Source organism: Bufo bufo, chromosome 1 (assembly GCF_905171765.1).
Source record: "Bufo bufo chromosome 1, aBufBuf1.1, whole genome shotgun sequence".
In the NCBI taxonomy this organism is placed as follows: Eukaryota; Metazoa; Chordata; class Amphibia; order Anura; family Bufonidae; genus Bufo; species Bufo bufo.
In genome coordinates, this window is record NC_053389.1 from 181737639 (window position 1) to 181757550 (window position 19912).

The 19912-nt window shown below is 47.6% G+C and overlaps 1 protein-coding gene across 1 annotated transcript in view; it reads left to right on the forward strand.

Annotated features, from left to right (window-relative positions):
* The window catches only part of KASH5 (KASH domain containing 5), a 109745-nt gene that overhangs the window by 81518 nt on the left and 8315 nt on the right, over window positions 1–19912 (forward strand). Inside the window, exon 13 of the mRNA XM_040433007.1 lies at window positions 6221–6271. Within this exon, the coding sequence (XP_040288941.1) occupies window positions 6221–6271 (51 nt within the window). The remainder of the gene's footprint in view (window positions 1–6220; window positions 6272–19912) is intronic.

Below are 19912 nucleotides of genomic sequence, written 5' to 3' on the forward strand. Positions count from 1 at the left end.
TTCATTGGGATAGTGGTGTGGTCATTGTCCTGTGCAGAGGTCATTGTTCAGGGAAGCACCACTGACAATAGGTTCATTGTTATGGGCCTCCAGCTCTATAATCAAGGTGTTACCTTTTATTGTAATAGTGCCTGTGATGATAATTAGATGACTCTCTACAGGACAGGTTAGCTCTAGTTATAAGGAGAAAAATTTGGGGGCCTCACTTCAGAGATGATTTGGGTCTGCTAAGATCATGTGATGATTGCCAGGATGGGAGCATGAAGCAGTAAGGCCACGTCCAGATTAGAATACACAGCATCGAATGCCATATATAAAGCAATCTGGAAGGCTGGGACAGTGATAAACCATCTCTGCCTTCTCTATGGGGAACCTGGCTGTCATTGACACCTGCTCTGTGCTCTGTAGCTGTATGATCTCTGTGCAGGTGCAGACTTTGCAAAGATGTTCAGAAACATCCTTGCAGAGTCTAATGTGGATTTGCTGGAAGTTTTAAGTTGTCCAGTGGTTCACAAGTAGTTAATACTGTATATTTCAACTTTAAAAACAATGGCACTACTTACTGTATCACAAAAACGTGGCAAAAGCATGCAGTTTTTACAATGCAATTTTTGTTGCATTATTTTACTGCAACAAAAACAAAATGTGTAAACCCAAAAAGAAAACTGCAGGATTTCAGATTTTTTAAACAAAAAATATAGATAGTGATATGGAAAATTAGAAAAATACAATATAATATATGTGCTAGGGGTTATAACATGAAAAGGACGGGATAGATGATATATGTCGGATCACTGGGGGTCTTGAGAGGGTCCCCATGTCCCATATCCCTTACCCTTAACACCTTTAATAGATAAATTTGATTTAAACACTAGATCATTTTTGATGATACATTCCCTTTAAGGGTAGGTTGTATTTCAAGCTATTTTGAATAGCACTGAAGACCATTTATATTAGTTGCATAAAATGGCACATACTTGTCTCTGTTATATAGTGGGGCAAAAAAGTATTTAGTCAGCCACCAATTCTGCAAGTTCTCCCACTTGTGCAAGTTCTCCCACTTTAAAAGATGAGAGAGGCCTGTAATTTTCATCATAGGTACACTTCAACTATGAGAGACAGAATGGGGGAAAGAATACAGGAAATCACATTGAAGGATTTCTAATGAATTAATTGGTAAATTCCTCGGTAAAATAAGTATTTGGTCACCTACAAACAAGCAAGATTTCTGGCTCTCACAGACCTGTAACTTCTTTTTTAAGAGGCTCCTCTGTCCTCCACTCGTTACCTGTATTAATAGCAGCTGTTTAAACTTATTAGTATAAAAGATACCTGTCCACAACCTCAGTCACACTCCAAACTCCACTATGGCCAAGACCAAAGAGCTGTCGAAGGACACCAGAAACAAAATTGTAGACCTGCACCAGGCTGGGAAGACTGAATCTGCAATAGGCAAGCAGCTTGGAGTGAAGAAATCAACTGTGGGAGCAATTATTAGAAAATGGAAGACATACAAGACCACTGATAATCTCCCTCGATCTGGGGCTCCATGCAAGATCTCACCCCGTGGGGTCAAAATGATCACAAGAACGGTGAGCAAAAATCCCAGAACCACACGGGGGGACCTAGTGAATGACCTGTAGAGAGCTGGGACCAAAGTAACAAAGGCTACCATCAGTAATACACTACGCCACCAGGGACTTAAATCCTGCAGTGCCAGACGTGTCCCCCTGCTTAAATGTAATAAAAATATACCCAGTCCGTCAATAATGGTGATAAATTGCTGCGTGTCTCAGACGTGTTGTGGGTTCAGTTCACACGAGGTAAAATGCAGTAAAGTTCTCCCACTTAAAAAGATGAGAGGCCTGTAATTTTCATCATAGGTATACATCAACTATGAGAGACATACTGAGAAAAAAAAAATCCAGAAAATCACATTGTCTGATTATTAAAGAATTTATTTGCAAATTATGGTGGAAAATAAGTATTTGGTCAATAACAAAAGTTCATCTCAATACTTTGTTATATACCCTTTGTTGGCAATGACAGAGGTCAAACGTTTTCTGTAAGTCTTCACAAGGTTTTCACACACTGTTCCAGGTATTTTGGTCCATTCCTCCATGCAGATCTCCTCTAGAGCAGTGATGTTTTGGGGCTTTCGCTGGCCAACACGGACTTTCAACTCCCTCCAAAGGTTTTCTATGGGGTTGAGATCTGGAGACTGGCTAGGCCACTTCAGGACCTTGAAATGCTTCTTATGTAGCCACTCCTTCGTTGCTCGGGCGGTGTGTTTGTCATCACTGTCATGCTGAAAGACCCAGCCACGTTTCATCTTCAATGCCCTTGCTGATGGAAGGAGGCTTTCACTCAAAATCTCATGATACATGGCCCCATTCATTCCTTCCTTTACATGGATCAGTCGTCCTGGTCCCTTTGCAGAAGAACAGCCCAAAAGCATGATGTTTCCACCACCATGCTTCACAGTAGGTATGGTGTTCTTTGGATGCAACTGAACATTCTTTCTCCTCCAAACACGACTAGTTGAGTTTTTACCAAAAAGTTCTACTTTGGTTTCCTCTGACCATATGACATTCTCCCAGTACTCTTCTGGATCATCCAAATGCTCTCTAGCAAATTTCAGACGGGCCCGGACATGTACTGGCTTAAGCAGGGGACACAGTAATAATATTTGAGGGCGCGCGTTTTTCTTCCACACAACTAATCACAGGTATTAACACTTTTGCTTCCTCACAGTGGAATCAAGTCTCACAGACGTCTTCGGTCTTAAAACATCCTGTGAAACATCAGAAAGGTGCACTGATAGTGAAGCACCATTTAAACATACACCGCTATATCTTTGCCAGAATACTCACAAACACCAGCGGGATATAGGCACATCAGGTGAATGATGATTTGTTGTCCTTTTTCTGTTTTCTGTCTTCACTGTTCTAGTGATCCTCCAGCTATAGTGCCGGAGGTGCCGAGTGGTTTGTACTATAATGCGTGGTGATCTGCCCCCAGCAAGCCCTGTACTTACATGACAGCTGAGGATGGCCACTTTATAGTAGTGCTGAAGGGCAATTGTGCCAAGCTTTGCATTGATAACTACCCCAGTTGCCACACAGTAGATTGCCCATTTAAAGCACTATAGCTGGAGGATCACTATAACAGTGAAGACAGAAAACAGAAAAAGGACAACAGATCATCATTCACGTGATGTGCCTATATCCCGCTGGTGTTTGTGAGTATTCTGGCAAAGATATAGCAGTGTATGTTTAAATAGTGCTTTACTATCAGTGCACCTTTCTGATGTTTCACAGGATGTTTTAAGACAGAAGACGTCTGTGAGACTCGATTCCACTGTGAGGAAGCAAAAGTGTTAATACCTGTGATTAGTTGTGTGGAAGAAAAATGTGCGGCCTCATACATCATTACTGCATTTTACCTCGTGTGAACTGAACCCACAACACGTCTGAGACACGCAGCAATTTATCACCATTATTGACGGACTGGGTATATTTTTATTACATTTAAGCAGGGGGACACGTCTGGCACTGCAGGACTTGAGTCCCTGGCGGCGTAGTGTGTTACTGATGGTAGCCTTTGTTAATTTGGTCCCAGCTCTCTACAGGTCATTCACTAGGTCCCCCCATGTGGTTCTCGGATTTTTGCTCACCGTTCTTGTGATAATTTTGACCCCACGGGGTGAGATCTTGCGTGGAGCCCCAGATCGAGGGAGATTATCAGTGGTCTTGTATGTCTTCCATTTTCTAATAATTGCTCCCACAGTTGATTTCTTCAGTCCAAGCTGCTTACCTATTGCAGATTCAGTGTTCCCAGCCTGGTGCAGGTCTACAATTTTGTTTCTGGTGTCCTTCGACAGCTCTTTGGTCTTGGCCATAGTGGAGTTTGGAGTGTGACTGTTTGAGGTTGTGGACAGGTGTCTTTTATATTGATAAGTTCAAACAGGTGCCATTAGTACAGGTAACGAGTGGAGGACAGAGGAGCCTCTTAAAGAAGAAGTTACATGTCTGTGAGAGCAAGAAATCTTGCTTGTTTGTAGGTGACCAAATACTTATTTTACCGAGGAATTTACCAATTAATTCATTAGAAATCCTACAATGTGATTTCCTGTATTCTTTCCCCCCATTCTGTCCCACAAAGTTGAAGTGTACCTATGATGAAAATTACAGGCCTCTCTCATCTTTTTAAAGGGCTTCTGTCACCCCCCTAAACTAATTTTTCATTTTTTGGCTACTTAAAATCCTTATACTGTGATTTATCAATATATAGTGATCTTACTCTTTTTCGTTCAGTAGTTTCTTCAAAAAACGGACTTTTATAATATGTAAATTGCCTCTCTACCAGCAAGTAGGGTGGCTACTTGCTGGTAGCAGCCGCATCCTCCTTTCATAAAGACACCCCCTCCTCATGTTGATTGACAGGGCCAGCGAGCGCTCTCGTCCTCTGGCTGGCCCTGTCGGCGTTTTAAATCTTGCGCCTTCGCCGTACCGGTCTTCAGTCGGTGCAGGCGCACTGATAGGAGGACGCTCACTCGGCCGCTCCTTCCTTAGTGCGCCTGTGTCGGGTGTAGATGTGACATCATCAGCGCAGGCGCATTGAGGAAGGAGCGGCCGAGCGAGCGTCCTCCTATCAGTGCGCCTGCGCCGACTGAAGACCGGTACGGCGAAGGCACGAGATTTAAAACGCAGACAGGGCCAGCCAGAGGACGAGAGCGCTCGCTGGCCCTGTCAATCAACATGAGGAGGGGGCGTCTTTATGAAAGGAGGATGCGGCTGCTACCAGCAAGTAGCCACCCTACTTGCTGGTAGAGAGGTAATTTACATATTATAAAAGTCCATTTTTTTAAAGAAACTACTGAACGAAAAAGAGTAAGAGCACTATATATTGATAAATCGCAGTATAAGGATTTTAAGTAGCCAAAAAATAAAAAATTTGTTTAGGGGGGTGACAGAAGCCCTTTAAAGAGGACCTTTCACTAGTTTAAAAACTAAAAACTAACTATATCAGTGGGCAGAGCGGCACCCAGGGGTCCCCCTGCACTTACTAGTAGCCAGGGACTCCCAGGCTATGAGCTGTGCGCTACGATTGGCCAGCGCTGCAGCAAGGGACAACCCTAATACAAAAACTCTGCCCCGTACAACAGAGGGAGCTGCACACACTGGAGCCTATACCGGGCGAACGGAGCGGCGCCCAGACATACTAGTAAGTGCAGGGGGACCCCTGGGCGCTGCTCTGCCCACTGATATAGTTAGTTTTTAGTTTTTAAACTAGTGAAAGGTCCTCTTTAAGTAGGAGAACTTGCACAATTGGTGGCTGACTAAATACTTTTTTGCCCCACTGTATAATCTGTGTACAAATATTTCTGCAAATGTATGTCACATATGAGACAACTTATGACAGATAGTAGGGGATAAGTATCTGATCAGTAGGGGTCGCAAGTTCCCCACGGGGGTGGTTGAATATGCACTCTGCCACTCCATTCAACATAGGACAACACGCATATAGGCAACACACTTGCTCAATCACCACCCTCATTCATTTGGAGAAATTGGGACCCCCATTCTCGGTGATCAGTAAACACCCCAGCAGTTTGCCCCCCACGACCAGATACTTATTTCCTATTCTGTTGATAGGGGATAGTTTTGTATCTTAGGACAACCCCTTTAAAGGAGTTATCTGGCCTTGGGGCCTGCAACCCCTTGGGTCCTAACCTGTGCCTTTTAAAATTAAAATACTACTCATCTGTCTGTGGTCCCACCCTGTAGGACCAGGAAGCAGCTTGGTCCCGTGACCGTTGCAGTCAGTTACAGGCCACAGCTGTCACATCAGCTTGAACAATACTACACAGTTGTAACAAATTGTTCAAGCCGATGTGACCGCTGAGGTCTGTGCTTGGCAGCAGCATTCATGGGACCAAGCTGATTCCTGGTCCTGCAGGAACTGTAAGTATCCAGGAATGCAGCAGCAATGGGGCCACACACCAGCGAGTGATGTTTTCATGTAAAGGGGCATATGTTAGGACACCAGGGGTTGTCGGCTCCAAGGCTGGACTTGCCATTTTTTGCAAGGTTTTTTACCTTCCAAATAAGTATTATAATTATGAGAAAAGTATATGGCATAAACCATTCTATAAACAAATAGGTTTTCTACTGAGTGACCATTGCTGCTTCTGAATAACCAACTCTCTGTATTATAGGCAGGAGCAGAGAGTACAAGATGCCATATCAGCTGCCGCTTGCATAACCGGGTGAGTGAAAGTTAATATTCAAAGATGTGTAACAACAGTTAAGAGATCGGGCTAGATCATACTTTCATTTAAATGCTTTTTCTTCAAGCTTTTTTAGTCTTTTCTAGAAGAAGTTTTAGAAGCATGTTTTTCTGATTTGTTACATTTGTAACATATTTTATTTCCTGTGTTTTTCAAGTCCTATACAGAAACCTATGGGAAAAACAGTAGAAAATCCATAAAAAGAGCACACTGGGGCACATTTACAAAGAGAACTTAATTTCCCCCTTGTGCTGCTATTAGATTTGTCTAAGGAATGTGCCTCGTCATAAATTAGGCGCATCTAGAAGTCCTTGTGCCTGTTGAGAAAACTATGCCAGACCCTGGCTGACGTTTTTTGCCAACATTTATGCCTGTTTCCAGGCGTAAATGTTAGTAAATTGGCCCCCAACCCCACCAGCTCTGCCCAGCTGCCGAACACAGTGTGAAACTGCCCATCTAACTAAATATTGTCGCACGGCCAGTTAAAAAAAGGGACTTGTGACTATCTTTTGACTATAATAGTCTCAAGTCCCTTAAAAAATGACCCCTATTATATGTTAAAAAAAATAAATAAAATTACATCAACCCAAAAAAGCAAAAAACTAAAAAACTAAATCCACAAACAAAAACACATTTCTAGTAGTGCACATTATACTTCACTACACAATTGCATGTAATATCTGGCCAGTGGTTTTTGGCAAGAAAACGTGCTGTTTTTCCAAAAAACTCTTTGTGTGAAACCAGTCTTGGTGCAGTTTCATGGCCATAGGCAAGAGTGGATCCTAAATCAAGTAGAAGTGTTCCTGAAAGACTGAAATTTCTCTTCTTTGGATCCATTCCTAGTTTTGGTTCGATGAAAAAAAAAAAACTCATGCTACATTTTTTTCCAGTTGTTTTTTTTTATAGAACTCAGCTGATAAGACCAACCGTATATATATATACTCCTACACAGTGCCTGAATCAGTACCTTTGCAGCTGTGATCACAGGACTTTTAATTGTCTGTTTAGATAAAATATTTGAGATAAACTCTTTTACCATCTGTATGCTCCTGCAGTATTTCAAGACTTTTACTCCTTACCATATTGACATGAAAGAAAGAACCCATCTGGATGTTTCCGACAGACAAACAGGAAAGCCTGCAAATTTTACCACAAATTTTAGCCTAGGGCCTTATTCACTTGATCCATGTCTGATCAGTGATTTCCATCAGTGGTTGTGAGCCAAAACCAGATGCGGGTCAAAAACACAGAAGAGGTGGAAATGTTTCCATTATACCTTATAGGGTGTAGGTTCCACTCCTGGCTTTGGTTCACAATCACTGATGTACAACACTGACCAAACACTGACTGTGTGAAAGCATCCTTAGATTATAGTAGATTTAAATCATCACTCACTATCCCACTGGTACAGGTTGACTGACTTTGAGAGGGGGCACATCACTGGACTGAGAGAAGCAAGATGATCATTGCGACAACTGCCCACCAGCTAGGCCGATCTTACCTAGCTGTTAGGTGGTGTTGGGAGCAGTGACTTTGTGTGTGCATGCACACAGTTGTGCTCGAATCGGCTCATGATGAGAGGGTCCCCTACCTAAGCCTATACTCCCCCTCCTACCTAGAAGCAGCAGAGTTATGCCGGAACTGCTTATCGAAGGGTAGCCTAAAGGGGGCCACACCAATGATGAGTCCTGAGTAGAGTTGAGCGAACACCTGGATGTTCGGGTTCGAGAAGTTCGGCCGAACTTCACGGAAATGTTCGGGTTCGGGATCCGAACCCGAACCAAACTTCGTCCCGAACCCGAACCCCATTGAAGTCAATGGGGACCCGAACTTTTGGGCACTAAAAAGGCTGTAAAACAGCCCAGGAAAGAGCTAGAGGGCTGCAAAAGGCAGCAACATGTAGGTAAATCCCCTGCAAACAAATGTGGATAGGGAAATGAATTAAAATAAAAATAAAAAAAATAAAAATGACCCAATATCAATTGGACAGAGGTCTCATAGCAGAGAATCTGGCTTCACGTCAGCAGAGAATCAGTCTCTTCATGCCATAGCAGAGAATCTGGCTTCATGTCAGCACAGAATCAGGCTTCACGTCACCCACCACTGGAACAGGCCACTGTCACACATTTAGGCCCAGGCACCCAGGCAGAGGAGAGAGGTCCCGTAACAGAGAATCTGGCCTTATGTCAGCGCAGAATCAGTCTTCATGTCATAGCAGAGAATCAGGCTTCAAGTCACCCACCACTGGAACAGGCCACTGTCACACATTTAGGCCCAGGCACCCAGGCAGAGGAGAGAGGTCCCGTAACAGAGAATCTGGCCTGATGTCAGCACAGAATCTGTCTTCATGTCATAGCAGAGAATCAGGCTTCACGTCACCCACCACTGGAACAGGCCACTGTCACACATTTAGGCCCAGGCACCCAGGCAGAGGAGAGAGGTCCCGTAACAGAGAATCTGGCCTTATGTCAGCGCAGAATCAGTCTTCATGTCATAGCAGAGAATCAGGCTTCACGTCACCCACCACTGGAACAGGCCACTGTCACACATTTAGGCCCCGGCACCCAGACAGAGGAGAGCGGTCCCGTAACAGAGAATCTGGCCTTATGTCAGCGCAGAATCTGTCTTCATGTCATAGCAGAGAATCAGGCTTCACGTCACCCACCACTGGAACAGGCCACTGTCATACATTTAGGCCCAGGCACCAAGGCAGAGGAGAGAGGTCCCGTAACAGAGAATCTGGCCTTATGTCAGCGCAGAATCAGTCTTCATGTCATAGCAGAGAATCAGGCTTCACGTCACCCACCACTGGAACAGGCCACTGTCACACATTTAGGCCCCGGCACCCAGACAGAGGAGAGCGGTCCCGTAACAGAGAATCTGGCCTTATGTCAGCGCGTAATCTGTCTTCATGTCATAGCAGAGAATCAGGCTTCACGTCACCCACCACTGGAACAGGCCACTGTCACACATTTAGGCCCAAGCAGAGGAGAGAGGTCCCGTAACAGAGAATATGGCCTTATGTCAGCACAGAATCTGTCTTCATGTCATAGCAGAGAATCAGGCTTCACGTCACCCACCACTGGAACAGGCCACTGTCACACATTTAGGCCCCGGCACCCAGACAGAGAAGAGCGGTCCCGTAACAGAGAATCTGGCCTTATGTCAGCGCAGAATCTGTCTTCATGTCATAGCAGAGAATCAGGCTTCACGTCACCCACCACTGGAACAGGCCACTGTCACACATTTAGGCCCCGGCACCCAGACAGAAGAGAGCGGTCCCGTAACAGAGAATCTGGCCTTATGTCACCGCAGAATCTGTCTTCATGTCATAGCAGAGAATCAGGCTTCACGTCACCCACCACTGGAACAGGCCACTGTCACACATTTAGGCCCAGGCACCCAGGCAGAGGAGAGAGGTCCCGTAACAGAGAATCTGGCCTTATGTCAGCGCAGAATCAGTCTTCATGTCATAGCAGAGAATCAGGCTTCATGTCACCCACCACTGGAACAGGCCACTGTCACACATTTAGGCCCAGGCACCCAGGCAGAGGAGAGAGGTCCCGTAACAGAGAATCTGGCCTTATGTCAGCGCAGAATCAGTCTTCATGTCATAGCAGAGAATCAGGCTTCACGTCACCCACCACTGGAACAGGCCACTGTCACACATTTAGGCCCCGGCACCCAGACAGAGGAGAGCGGTCCCGTAACAGAGAATCTGGCCTTATGTCAGCGCAGAATCTGTCTTCATGTCATATCAGAGAATCAGGCTTCACGTCACCCACCACTGGAACAGGCCACTGTCACACATTTAGGCCCCGGCACCCAGACAGAAGAGAGCGGTCCCGTAACAGAGAATCTGGCCTTATGTCACCGCAGAATCTGTCTTCATGTCATAGCAGAGAATCAGGCTTCACGTCACCCACCACTGGAACAGGCCACTGTCACACATTTAGGCCCAGGCACCCAGGCAGAGGAGAGAGGTCCCGTAACAGAGAATCTGGCCTTATGTCAGCGCAGAATCAGTATTCATGTCATAGCAGAGAATCAGGCTTCACGTCACCCACCACTGGAACAGGCCACTGTCACACATTTAGGCCCAGGCACCCAGGCAGAGGAGAGAGGTCCCGTAACAGAGAATCTGGCCTTATGTCAGCGCAGAATCTGTCTTCATGTCATAGCAGAGAATCAGGCTTCACGTCACCCACCACTGGAACAGGCCACTGTCACACATTTAGGCCCAGGCACCCAGGCAGAGGAGAGAGGTCCCGTAACAGAGAATCTGGCCTTATGTCAGCGCAGAATCTGTCTTCATGTCATAGCAGAGAATCAGGCTTCACGTCACACACCACTGGAACAGGCCACTGTCACACATTTAGGCCCCGGCACCCAGACAGAGGAGAGCGGTCCCGTAACAGAGAATCTGGCCTTATGTCAGCGCGTAATCTGTCTTCATGTCATAGCAGAGAATCAGGCTTCACGTCACCCACCACTGGAACAGGCCACTGTCACACATTTAGGCCCAAGCAGAGGAGAGAGGTCCCGTAACAGAGAATCTGGCCTTATGTCAGCACAGAATCTGTCTTCATGTCATAGCAGAGAATCAGGCTTCACGTCACCCACCACTGGAACAGGCCACTGTCACACATTTAGGCCCCGGCACCCAGACAGAGGAGAGCGGTCCCGTAACAGAGAATCTGGCCTTATGTCAGCGCAGAATCTGTCTTCATGTCATATCAGAGAATCAGGCTTCACGTCACCCACCACTGGAACAGGCCACTGTCACACATTTAGGCCCCGGCACCCAGACAGAAGAGAGCGGTCCCGTAACAGAGAATCTGGCCTTATGTCACCGCAGAATCTGTCTTCATGTCATAGCAGAGAATCAGGCTTCACGTCACCCACCACTGGAACAGGCCACTGTCACACATTTAGGCCCAGGCACCCAGGCAGAGGAGAGAGGTCCCGTAACAGAGAATCTGGCCTTATGTCAGCGCAGAATCAGTCTTCATGTCATAGCAGAGAATCAGGCTTCACGTCACCCACCACTGGAACAGGCCACTGTCACACATTTAGGCCCCGGCACCCAGACAGAGGAGAGCGGTCCCGTAACAGAGAATCTGGCCTTATGTCAGCGCGTAATCTGTCTTCATGTCATAGCAGAGAATCAGGCTTCACGTCACCCACCACTGGAACAGGCCACTGTCACACATTTAGGCCCAAGCAGAGGAGAGAGGTCCCGTAACAGAGAATCTGGCCTTATGTCAGCACAGAATCTGTCTTCATGTCATAGCAGAGAATCAGGCTTCACGTCACCCACCACTGGAACAGGCCACTGTCACACATTTAGGCCCCGGCACCCAGACAGAGGAGAGCGGTCCCGTAACAGAGAATCTGGCCTTATGTCAGCGCAGAATCTGTCTTCATGTCATATCAGAGAATCAGGCTTCACGTCACCCACCACTGGAACAGGCCACTGTCACACATTTAGGCCCCGGCACCCAGACAGAAGAGAGCGGTCCCGTAACAGAGAATCTGGCCTTATGTCACCGCAGAATCTGTCTTCATGTCATAGCAGAGAATCAGGCTTCACGTCACCCACCACTGGAACAGGCCACTGTCACACATTTAGGCCCAGGCACCCAGGCAGAGGAGAGAGGTCCCGTAACAGAGAATCTGGCCTTATGTCAGCGCAGAATCAGTCTTCATGTCATAGCAGAGAATCAGGCTTCACGTCACCCACCACTGGAACAGGCCACTGTCACACATTTAGGCCCAGGCACCCAGGCAGAGGAGAGAGGTCCCGTAACAGAGAATCTGGCCTTATGTCAGCACAGAATCTGTCTTCATGTCATAGCAGAGAATCAGGCTTCACGTCACCCACCACTGGAACAGGCCACTGTCACACATTTAGGCCCAGGCAGAGGAGAGAGGTCCCGTAACAGAGAATCTGGCCTTATGTCAGCGCAGAATCTGTCTTCATGTCATAGCAGAGATTCAGGCTTCACGTCACCCACCACTGGAACAGGCCACTGTCACACATTTAGGCCCAGGCACCCAGGCAGAAGAGAGAGGTCCCGTAACAGAGAATCTGGCCTTATGTCAGCACAGAATCTGTCTTCATGTCATAGCAGAGAATCAGGCTTCACGTCACCCACCACTGGAACAGGCCACTGTCACATATTTAGGCCCAGGCACCCAGGCAGAGGAGAGAGGTCCCGTAGCAGAGAATCTGGCCTTATGTCAGCGCAGAATCTGTCTTCATGTCATAGCAGAGAATCAGGCTTCACGTCACCCACCACTGGAACAGGCCACTGTCACACATTTAGGCCCAGGCACCCAGGCAGAGGAGAGAGGTCCCGTAACAGAGAATCTGGCCTTATGTCAGCGCAGAATCTGTCTTCATGTCATAGCAGAGAATCAGGCTTCACGTCACCCACCACTGGAACAGGCCACTGTCACACATTTAGGCCCAGGCACCCAGGCAGAGGAGAGAGGTCCCGTAACAGAGAATCTGGCCTTATGTCAGCGCAGAATCTGTCTTCATGTCATAGCAGAGAATCAGGCTTCACGTCACACACCACTGGAACAGGCCACTGTCACATATTTAGGCCCAGGCACCCAGGCAGAGGAGAGAGGTCCCGTAACAGAGAATCTGGCCTTATGTCAGCACAGAATCTGTCTTCATGTCATAGCAGAGAATCAGGCTTCACGTCACCCACCACTAGAACAGGCCACTGTCACACATTTAGGCCCCGGCACCCAGACAGAGGAGAGGTTCATTCAACTTTGGGTTGCCCCGCAATATAATGGTAAAATGAAATTAAAAATAGTATTGAATGAGGAAGTGCCCTGGAGTAGAATAATATATTGTTAAGGGGAGGTAGTTAATATCTAATCTGCACAAGGGATGGACAGGTCCTGTGGGATCCATGCCTGGTTCATTTTTATGAACGTCAGCTTGTCCACATTGGCTGTAGACAGGCGGCTGCGTTTGTCTGTAATGACGCCCCCTGCCGTGCTGAATACACGTTCAGACAAAACGCTGGCCGCCGGGCAGGCCAGCACCTCTAAGGCATAAAAGGCTAGCTCTGGCTACGTGGACAATTTGGAGACCCAGAAGTTGAATGGGGCCGAACCATCAGTCAGTACGTGGAGGGGTGTGCACAGGTACTGTTCCACCATGTTAGTGAAATGTTGCCTCCTGCTAACACGTTCCGTATCAGGTGGTGGTGCAGTTAGCTGTGGCGTGTTGACAAAACTTTTCCACATCTCTGCCATGCTAACCCTGCCCTCAGAGGAGCTGGCCGTGACACAGCTGCGTTGGCGACCTCTTGCTCCTCCTCTGCCTTCGCCTTGGGCTTCCACTGGTTCCCCTGTGACATTTGGGAATGCTCTCAGTAGCGCGTCTACCAACGTGCGCTTGTACTCGCGCATCTTCCTATCACGCTCCAGTGTAGGAAGTAAGGTGGGCACATTGTCTTTGTACCGGGGATCCAGCAGGGTGGCAACCCAGTAGTCCGCACACGTTAAAATGTGGGCAACTCTGCTGTCGTTGCGCAGGCACTGCAGCATGTAGTCGCTCATGTGTGCCAGGCTGCCCAGAGGTAAGGACAAGCTGTCCTCTGTGGGAGGCGTATCGTCATCGTCCTGAGTTTCCCCCCAGCCACGCACCAGTGATGGGCCCGAGCTGCTTTGGGTGCCACCCCGCTGTGAACATGCTTCATCCTCATCCTCCTCCACCTCCTCCTCATCCTTGTCCTCCTCGTCCTCCAGTAGTGGGCCCTGTCTGGCCACATTTGTACCTGGCCTCTGGTGTTGCAAAAAACCTCCCTCTGAGTCACTTCGAAGAGACTGGCCTGAAAGTGCTAAAAAAAGACCCCTCTTCCTCCTGGGCCACCTCCTCTTCCATCATCGCCCTAAGTGTTTTCTCAAGGAGACATAGAAGTGGTATTGTAACGCTGATAACGGCGTCATCGCCACTGGCCATGTTGGTGGAGTACTCGAAACAACGCAACAGGGCACACAGGTCTCGCATGGAGGCCCAGTCATTGGTGGTGAAGTGTGTCTGATCCGCAGTGCGACTGACCCGTGCGTGCTGCAGCTGAAACTCCACTATGGCCTGCTGCTGCTCGCACAGTCTGTCCAGCATATGCAAGGTGGAGTTCCACCTGGTGGGTACGTCGCATATGAGGCGGTGAGCGGGAAGGCCGAAGTTACGCTGTAGCGCAGACAGGCGAGCAGCGGCAGGGTGTGAACGCCAGAAGCGCGAACAGACGGCCCGCACTTTATGCAGCAGCTCTGACATGTCGGGGTAGTTGCGAATGAACTTCTGCACCACCAAATTCAGCACATGCGCCAGGCAAGGGATGTGCGTCAAACCGGCTAGTCCCAGAGCTGCAACGAGATTTCGCCCATTATCGCACACCACCAGGCCGGGCTTGAGGCTCACCGGCAGCAACCACTCGTCGGTCTGTTGTTCTATACCCCGCCACAACTCCTGTGCGGTGTGGGGCCTGTCCCCCAAACATATGAGTTTCAGAATGGCCTGCTGACGTTTACCCCGGGCTGTGCTGAAGTTGGTGGTGAAGGTGTGTGGCTGACTGGATGAGCAGGTGGAAGAAGAGGAGGAGGAAGCTGAGTAGGAGGAGGAGGCAACAGGAGGCAAAGAATGTTGCCCTGCGATCCTTGGCGGCGGAAGGACGTGCGCCAAACAGCTCTCCGCCTGGGGCCCAGCCGCCACTACATTTACCCAGTGTGCAGTTAGGGAGATATAGCGTCCCTGGCCGTGCTTACTGGTCCACGTATCTGTGGTTAGGTGGACCTTGCCACAAATGGCGTTGCGCAGTGCACACTTGATTTTATCGGACACTTGTTTGTGCAGGGAAAGCACGGCTCTCTTGGAGAAGTAGTGGCGGCTGGGAACAACATACTGTGGGACAGCAAGTGACATGAGCTGTTTGAAGCTGTGTGTGTCCACCAGCCTAAATGACAGCATTTCATAGGCCAGTAGTTTAGAAATGCTGGCATTCAGGGCCAGGGATCGAGGGTGGCTAGGTGGGAATTTACGCTTTCTCTCAAATGTTTGTGAGATGGAGAGCTGCAGAAGAGCAGCAGAAGAGGTAGCAGGGGGAGCCTGAGTGACTTCCTTGTTTTTAAGGTGTTTACTCCACTGCAGTTCATGCTTTGCATGCAGGTGCCTGGTCATGCAGGTTGTGCTAAGGTTCAGAACGTTAATGCCTCGCTTCAGGCTCTGATGGCACAGCGTGCAAACCACTCGGGTCTTGTCGTCAGCACATTGTTTGAAGAAGTGCCATGCCAGGGAACTCCTTGAAGCTGCCTTTGGGGTGCTCGGTCCCAGATGGCGGCGGTCAGTAGCAGGCGGAGTCTCTTGGCGGCGGGTGTTCTGATTTTGCCCACTGCTCCCTCTTTTGCTACGCTGTTGGCTCGGTCTCACCACTGCCTCTTCCTCCGAACTGTGAAAGTCAGTGGCACGACCTTCATTCCATGTGGGGTCTAGGACCTCATCGTCCCCTGCATCGTCTTCCACCCAGTCTTGATCCCTGACCTCCTGTTCAGTCTGCACACTGCAGAAAGACGCAGCAGTTGGCACCTGTGTTTCGTCATCATCAGAGACGTGCTGAGGTGGTATTCCCATGTCCTCATCATCAGGAAACATAAGTGGTTGTGCGTTAGTGCATTCTATCTCTTCCACCCCTGGTGAAGGGCTAGGTGGATGCCCTTGGGAAACCCTGGCAGCAGAGTCTTCAAACAGCATAAGAGACTGCTGCATAACTTGAGGCTCAGACAGTTTCCCTGATATGCATGGGGGTGATGTGACAGACTGATGGGCTTGGTTTTCATGCGCCATCTGTGCGCTTTCTGCAGAAGACTGGGTGGGAGATAATGTGAACGTGCTGGATGCACTGTCGGCCACCCAATTGACTAATGCCTGTACCTGCTCAGGCCTTACCATCCTTAGAACGGCATTGGGCCCCACCAAATATCCCTGTAAATTCTGGCGGCTACTGGGACCTGAGGTAGTTGGTACACTAGGACGTGTGGCTGTGGCAGAACGGCCACGTCCTCTCCCAGCACCAGAGGGTCCACTAACACCACCACGACCATGTCCACGTCCACGTCCGCGTCCCTTATTAGATGTTTTCCTCATTGTTCCCGTTCACCACAATTTTGAGAATGGCAAATTTGGGAATAGTTTTTCAACCCAGAACAAAAAGTGTGCTTTTACGGTCACTACAAATAACTTGACTAGCTAAAACAGTACAGATTTGGTTGAATAGAAATGTGAGGCCTGTTTTTTTTTGCGCTGTGTGACAGGTATAGGTTTAATCACAGAATCAGACTTCTATCTGCACGGTAGCGTGTGTCTTAGGTTTTTCTGAATGACACTATCAGTACCTTCAATGTAAGATATCCTTTTTGGGATAGATTTCAAGTAGGCCTCAAATACCAGAAACTAGTTATTTTGAGAATGGCAAATTTGGGAATAGTTTTTCAATCCAGAAAATAAAAAGTGCTTTTACGGTCACTACAAATAACTTGACCAGCTAAAACAGTACAGATTTGGTTGAATAGAGATGTGAGGCCTGTTTTTTTTTGCGCTGTGTGACAGGTATAGGTTTAATCACAGAATCAGACTTCTATCTGCACGGTAGCGTGTGTCTTAGGTTTTTCTGAATGACACTATCAGTACCTTCAATGTAAGATATCCTTTTTGGGATAGATTTCAAGTAGGCCTCAAATACCAGAAACTAGTTATTTTGAGAATGGCAAATTTGGGAATAGTTTTTCAATCCAGAAAATAAAAAGTGCTTTTACGGTCACTACAAATAACTTGACCAGCTAAAACAGTACAGATTTGGTTGAATAGAAATGTGAGGCCTGTTTTTTTTTGCGCTGTGTGACAGGTATAGGTTTAATCACAGAATCAGACTTCTATCTGCACGGTAGCGTGTGTCTTAGGTTTTTCTGAATGACACTATCAGTACCTTCAATGTAAGATATCCTTTTTGGGATAGATTTCAAGTAGGCCTCAAATACCAGAAACTAGTTATTTTGAGAATGGCAAATTTGGGAATAGTTTTTCAACCCAGAAAAAAAAATGTGCTTTTACGGTCACTACAAATAACTTGACCAGCTAAAACAGTACAGATTTGGTTGAATAGAAATGTGAGGCCTTTTTTTTTTTTGCGCTGTGTGACAGGTATAGGTTTAATCACAGAATCAGACTTCTATCTGCACGGTAGCGTGTGTCTTAGGTTTTTCTGAATGACACTATCAGTACCTTCAATGTAAGATATCCTTTTTGGGATAGATTTCAAGTAGGCCTCAAAATACCAGAAACTAGTTATTTTGAGAATGGCAAATTTGGGAATAGTTTTTCAACCCAGAACAAAAAGTGTGCTTTTACGGTCACTACAAATAACTTGACCAGCTAAAACAGTACAGATTTGGTTGAATAGAAATGTCAGGTCTATTTTTTAGGCGCTGGGTGACAGGCTCAACTTGCCCCTGATGTAGTATATGGCCAAAAAATAACCACACTGTTGATGGTTAAATGCACTTGGGTGACACAGGCTCAGCCTGCACCAGATGTAGTATATGGCCAAAAAATAATCAGACTGTTGATGGTTAAATGCACTTCGGTGACACAGGCTCAGCCTGCAGCTGATGTAGTATATGGCCAAAAAATAACCAGACTGTTGATGGTTAAATGCGCTTCGGTGACACAGGCTCAGCCTGCAGCTGATGTAGGATATAGCACAAAATAACCACACTATTGATGGTTAAATACACTTGGTGATAGCTTGTGTTGGCGCACCACAAGTCACAAAATGGCCGCCGATCACCCCAGAAAAAAAGTGATCTAAAAACGCTCTGGGCAGCCTCAAAAAAGTGAGCAAGTCAATAATAGCACTTCAATGATCCACAGCTGCAGATCGATCACAGAATGAAGTCTTTTGGAGGAGTTAATCTTTAGTCTTTTGGGTTCGCTCATCCCTAGTCCTGAGAAGAAGGGAGGGCCTCAGGAGGGGTCGAAAGCATTCGAACCGACAAGTGGGGGCAGGAGAGCCAGGTTTAAAAAATTAAAGCCCCACCTCCCCTTACACAAACACGGCACTCTTAATTGCCTACCACTTGTGCTCGGATCGGCTCATGATGAGAGGGTCCCCTACCTAAGCCTATACTCCCCCTCCTACCTAGAAGCAGCAGAGTTATGCCGGAACTGCTTATCGAAGGGTAGCCTAAAGGGGCCAAAAGAACCATGCATAGGAGTTTGAAAAGACTTTGATAACAGAAACTACAAAACCAAAACTCGAAAGCCAGTGACATTTCGTATTAAGGATCCAGGATATAACGCATGGAACACGCGGAACTGCGACGACCCAACCGTTTGATGACATGTACTGGCACCTTATGCATGGACGCCGCAGCTGCCGCGCCCATGCGGAAGGAATGTCCTGTGATCCAGAGAGGACCGACCCCTGAACCTGTCAACTAAACCCGAATGTACCTAAGAAAGGCCGTGGTGGTTAGCCGGGCATTGCCTAGTTCGAGTACGGGAGAACATGCCGGCTTGGACTAAATACTACGCAGCCAAGCCTCCAAGGCCTGCACCGGACACCATCTGCACCGATTCCCCCGACCGTGACGTCTTGGACGAGGCCAAGGTGAGGACATAGATGGACCCGCGCCGGATGAGCTGACCTTTCCGCAAGCACCCAGCCAGCGTATTGGTGCCTATGAGCTCGTCTGACCTGAGGAATCCATGGAAGGCCAGGTACCAGGCTGTTTCTACCAGAGCGCTAACCTGCGGCCCGAACGGTTTACCCTGCAGTTTGTCTGTCACGGCTTGAACAAGCTACCGGTAAATGGCTGACGCACATGTCGTTTCACAACAGACATCTTGCGCAAACCCTTCAACGCCGCTTTGATCGGGTGGGCAGAGAAGAGTGACGGTAGGTCCGGATGTAGCATGTACCAATGGTGCTGAATACCTGCCAGGTATAGTTAACAGTGCTATAGGACAGGTTTAATTGAGAGTGGCAAAACCCAGACGAAGCCCAATAGGTGAGTGATAGGCCCCCGGGTAGGTGTTCTCATATCTCTGAAACAGGCGCCAAGCTGTCTTGTAAGCCCTCAGAGTATTACTGGCCAAGGAATTGGCCATCAGTCTCTTAGCTATGGTGAGATGAGAGACTAGTCCCAGCGCAGCTGGGCCTGGTAAAGGAATCTTTTTTTCTTTTTTTTTCCTCCATGCGTGAGAGACTCTAATGGCGGAGTCATCTGTGTAAACCTAAAGCGGAGAAGCCATGCGCGAGAGACTAATGGCGGAGCCATGCGTGAGAGACTAATGGCGGAGTCATATGTGTAAACCTAAAACGGAGAAGCCATGCGTGAGAGACTCTAATAGAGGAGTCATATGTGTAACCTAAAACGGAGAAGCCATGCGTGAGAGACTCAAATTATTTTTTTTATTTTTATATACTATAAACCACTTAAGCAGCTCCCGTATGGGCACAGCTCCGAGTAAGAGCATGAAGAGCATGGTATAACGCAGATCACCTGCACGGACTAACTAACATCCTGTGCCTAAAT